The sequence below is a fragment of the Mesitornis unicolor genome, unplaced genomic scaffold, assembly GCF_000695765.1.
Source record: "Mesitornis unicolor isolate BGI_N332 unplaced genomic scaffold, ASM69576v1 scaffold16362, whole genome shotgun sequence".
Taxonomy (NCBI): Eukaryota; Metazoa; Chordata; class Aves; order Mesitornithiformes; family Mesitornithidae; genus Mesitornis; species Mesitornis unicolor.
In genome coordinates this window covers 1-4133 of record NW_010171365.1, presented here as the reverse complement: position 1 = coordinate 4133, position 4133 = coordinate 1, and the positions used below count along the sequence as shown (strand labels likewise).

Here is a 4133-nt window from a genome sequence, read left to right as displayed (position 1 = left end):
CTGCCACTGAACGGCAGGCACGGCGCGGCCAAAGTCCCCAGCACTGCTGAGGGGGAGCCTTTCTGTCGTGTTTGCTCCTGTAACTCCTTAAACCAGCAAATGACACAGCGGTGACTCGCGGTTTTACCTATTCCCCACCACGTCATCCATCGCTTACAAGCACAAAAGTCACCAGGCCCTATAATGCTGTCCGAGGCCATTTTTTCCGTCCCTCACCCAAATCTCACTCTCCATCACCTCCTGCGAGCTCCTTCATTTCTAATTTATCCCTCCACTGCCTTTATTTGCTTCCTGGAAGGATTTGCTTCAGTATTTGACTTTAAAACCGAGTATTTTACTCTAGATTTGAGGGGCTGCCATCCATCCCCACGCATGGAGGACGCACAGGGGTTGACAGAGCTGGGGTGTCCAAGGGGTTCAAGGGATCTGAGGGACCAGACATCCCCTCCCTTTCTATTTCTTTTGGTTTTTAAGGAAAAAAAGAAGAAGTCCAAATCTGATTTCATCATTCCACGCTGCAAACCATCCCTGGGTGAAAGCTGGGTCCCTCATCCCGCAGAGGAGCGAGCGGCGCCTTCATTTTGGATCATTTTTCTTTCGGCAAACTCATTCAGTGCCTATGGGGTCGCTGGCTTCGGTGCTCAGAGCAAACCTGCTGCTGGCCAACTGAGTTAAAAATGGGTTTACAGACAAGGGCCCGTCACTCTGCCAGCAGGGATAAGGACGTTCCTGTGGAGAGCACCCACGGCGGCGTCCAAAACCAGCGCGAACCCCACCAACCCCACCAGAACCAACGATGGGATGACTGTGGCGTGCCCCTTTGATTGAATTTGGGGTGGTTAAAGGTTCAACTTGCCGCTGGTGTGAGGAGATTTGTGCAACGCAGAGCGGAGGGCCCTGCCGCCGGAGCTTGCTAAAGGTCCTGAAAGGCTGCCAGGTCCTTCTGGCTGGCGCGTGGGCCGGAGCGTGCCCGCTCATCGTCCTGCCAGGACCTTCCCATGGGGATTCGTCGGATAGCACAGGCAAATCACTACCAAATGAAACAATAACAGGGGAAACCAGAGACCCCGGAGGAACAGAGGGAGGGAGATCTTGCAAGGAAAGGCCGTGTGGACTCACAAAGAGGATTATTGCGGCCAGGCGTTAAATTAAGGGTGCGGAAACGCCTGCGTGTGCAGAGGAGGAAGCTGTGCCCGAGGTGCACAAATTCACTAGCTGTGAAAACAGCCTTAGCAATCAAGAATAGGAAAGCACTGGCTGTTTTAGGCCACTTCCTCTGTTTCACACACTGGCAGCATCACTGCTCTCTGCCTGCCTCCTCCCCTCACCTTCAGCCCCTGCTCCTTCCAACCTCCCCATCTCCAAAAGCCTCTTCCAAAAAACGCTTCTCCAGATGCTCATCTGCTCTGCCACTGCCTTGTGACGGACGGTGCCGCTGTTTATGGTAGCATTTTGGCAAGTTCTGCTCTGGAGATGGACCTCTGCAGCTGACATCTCAGCACCACTTAAATCTTCATCCCTGGAGATGGCAGCATCCTCCCCAGGGAACGGATGAGCAGCTTTTCCTGTTTCATTCAGTGATCTGAGGATCCTCTGCGGCTACAGAATTCAGGGCTGGGCAAACAGCTGCCCACCTAGACGAAGTGGTGCAGCAGCAGCACATCTGTGCAAAGCTTTGGCTAAACTCGCAAGAGAAAAATCAATTATGGCAATTAAGAAGTCGCTGCTTCCCCCAGAAACCTGCTTTCCATACGGCTGCGCTGGGCATCGCTCCTGAGCCATCAGGGACGTGCTGTTTTGGGAGGATCCAGCCTAAACGAATGAAGATGTGACTGCTGTGCTGGCTCTTTTCCCCTCGCTGAGGTGTACCAGGCACCTGCTATAGCAATGGCCACAGTGCCAAAGATTTTTGGCCAAAGTTGTCCCCATGGGCTACCAGCAGCAGCTGCAGGCTCTGCTCGCTGCCACCAGCTCTGTAGATCACCAGACAGCCCATCAGTAAGCCCCAAATGAAGGATTTCTTCAGGTACACATAGAAGACGCTGAAAACGTGGCTGTGACAATTGATGTGTACCGCAGGACTGGGCTCCCCATTACTGGTGGCGTCTGCAGGACCCGTTTTCTCCTCCAGACCTCAGGATGGATGGGAAACTGAGATGTCTGCAGGCTCCAAATCCCCTCAGCCAGGTGCAGCTGTGACACACGGCTTAGAAATGCTCTTGCTCTGTGCTTTCTCCAGAGCAACACAGCAAAGCTCTTTGGTTACGGCTGGACTCCGTGATCTTAAGGGCTTTTTCAATTCCACGATGGTACAAAGCCATTTTTGGCTGCTGGAGGACCCCAGGACGGTGCTGCAGAGCTGTGCTCCCACGGCTCAGCACAGGAGGACAAACCCAGTCCAGGAACATCTGGGTTTGTGTATGCGTCAACAGACTTAACTCGTGTGTATTTGTACACACAGGTCAATGCAAATGTTCCTTCCTTGCACACACATTCCTCCACCCAGCAGCTCTTCCGTGTTGCCAACCATCCTCCCATCACCAACAGGCTCTCGAGCTTTACCCACAACCTATTTTCCATAAAACACAGGCACAGCAGAAGCGTAAGAGTCCAAAATAAAAGAAGACTTCACATTACACAAACATGGAAGAAAAAAAAAATACCTTCAAATGAAAAAACCAGAGCCCCAAACCGCCAGCCACTGTTACTATCGAGCACACTACGACGACGTTACTCCTTCCTTCCAAAAAGTTTGTATTTAAGCTTGTGTAAGACAGTAAAACCACACTCACTAATCCCCTTTTCCATGCTTCAGCTGGTTTAATAGCATAGAAATATCCCATTGCTGGTACCCGTGAGCCCTGGGAGCAGGAGGAGGAGGGGATATGCTCACCTTCAGGATGGGAGCCATGAAGACAGACACCCCGGTCAGGATGAAGACGATGACTCCGGTCACCCTCTGCTCCCTGCAACAAAACCGCTGGGTTAGGGCTGTGTCTGCAGCTTTTACTCTGCTTTCATGCCCTCTCAGGGTACTCGAAACCAACAGAAACCCCAAAACCCTCATTTTTGCAGCCACATTTCCAAGGCAGATGGGTGATTACAAGCCAGCAGCACCGGGCAGGTGTCTTCTTCCTGACTGAGCATCATATGTGTATTTTTTTTGAGTATCAGAGCAGTTTTTGTGCAGTCTTAGCTCCTTCTGTGTGTGGATCAGCTCCTGAGCGAGGAGGAGCGTGTTTGCACATTAAACACTAGAAACCATAGCTAGCAAACCGAATTCTCTGCACTGCAGTATTTACAGCATGCAAACAGGTCATAAATCATCAGCACCCTTGATTGAACTCCTGTATTTTGAGCCCTGGTCACGGCATGCCAGTAGTTGGATAAATGCGGTCTCTCACCAAGCCGCTCTGCGCCCCGAATGTTTGCAGTTCCTTCAGCAGCACCCACACCCCCTCCTGACCTCCCAAAATAATCTTCCCTGATCGTATTTCCGAGTACTGAAAGTCAGGCCATCAAATTCCTATTTAGTCACCTAAAAGGGGCTTCATTTCCAGAAATGCTCCTCACTTGAATTAAGGCAACCAAATACAGAAAAGTCACTCGAGTAGAACTGACTGCTCTAGGCACGGCAAATTGAGGGTGTTTAGCATTATGTCTGCTAATGAACGCCTGCCTAAATTAAATGGACAGGAAATAAATCTACTACTTATTTATCTTTTCTCCAACACCAGAAAACTGCCCCTGATCTGGCTGAACCAACATTTGAGGAGCTACAGGGGGATTTGCCCAAGGAGTTGCCAGAGAGCAGCGCTGCTAAATCTCACCAGCAGGTTTGGAAATAGGAAGCGAGCAGCACCAAATTCTTGGTGACAACTCTTCAGCATCATGCTGGAAAGCTCTGCGTATTTAGGGGTGATTCGAGCACGTGTGCCCTAACCAGACACAGAAAAGGACTCAAACCCCGGTGCAAAGTTTCCCTCCTTGTCCTCCCTTTGCTCCCAGTTTGCCCAGTCCCTGTCCTCAGGAATGCAAATACTACACCAGTTTACTTCCTTTTCAGGAAAAGAGTATTAGCAGAAGGGCAGATAAACTTTTAATTGGATATATCCTCCATAGGATACATTTAT

General features: G+C 50.6%; 1 protein-coding gene across 1 annotated transcript in view; it reads right to left on the bottom strand.

Annotated features, from left to right (window-relative positions):
• LOC104537196 (electrogenic sodium bicarbonate cotransporter 1-like) overlaps nucleotides 1-2966 on the bottom strand; it is a gene marked incomplete at both ends in the record, with an annotated part of 5585 nt that extends 2619 nt beyond the window's left edge. The window contains one exon of the mRNA XM_010180009.1: nucleotides 2894-2966. Within this exon, the coding sequence (XP_010178311.1) occupies nucleotides 2894-2966 (73 nt within the window). The remainder of the gene's footprint in view (nucleotides 1-2893) is intronic.
• Between the last annotated feature and the right edge of the window lie 1167 nt (nucleotides 2967-4133).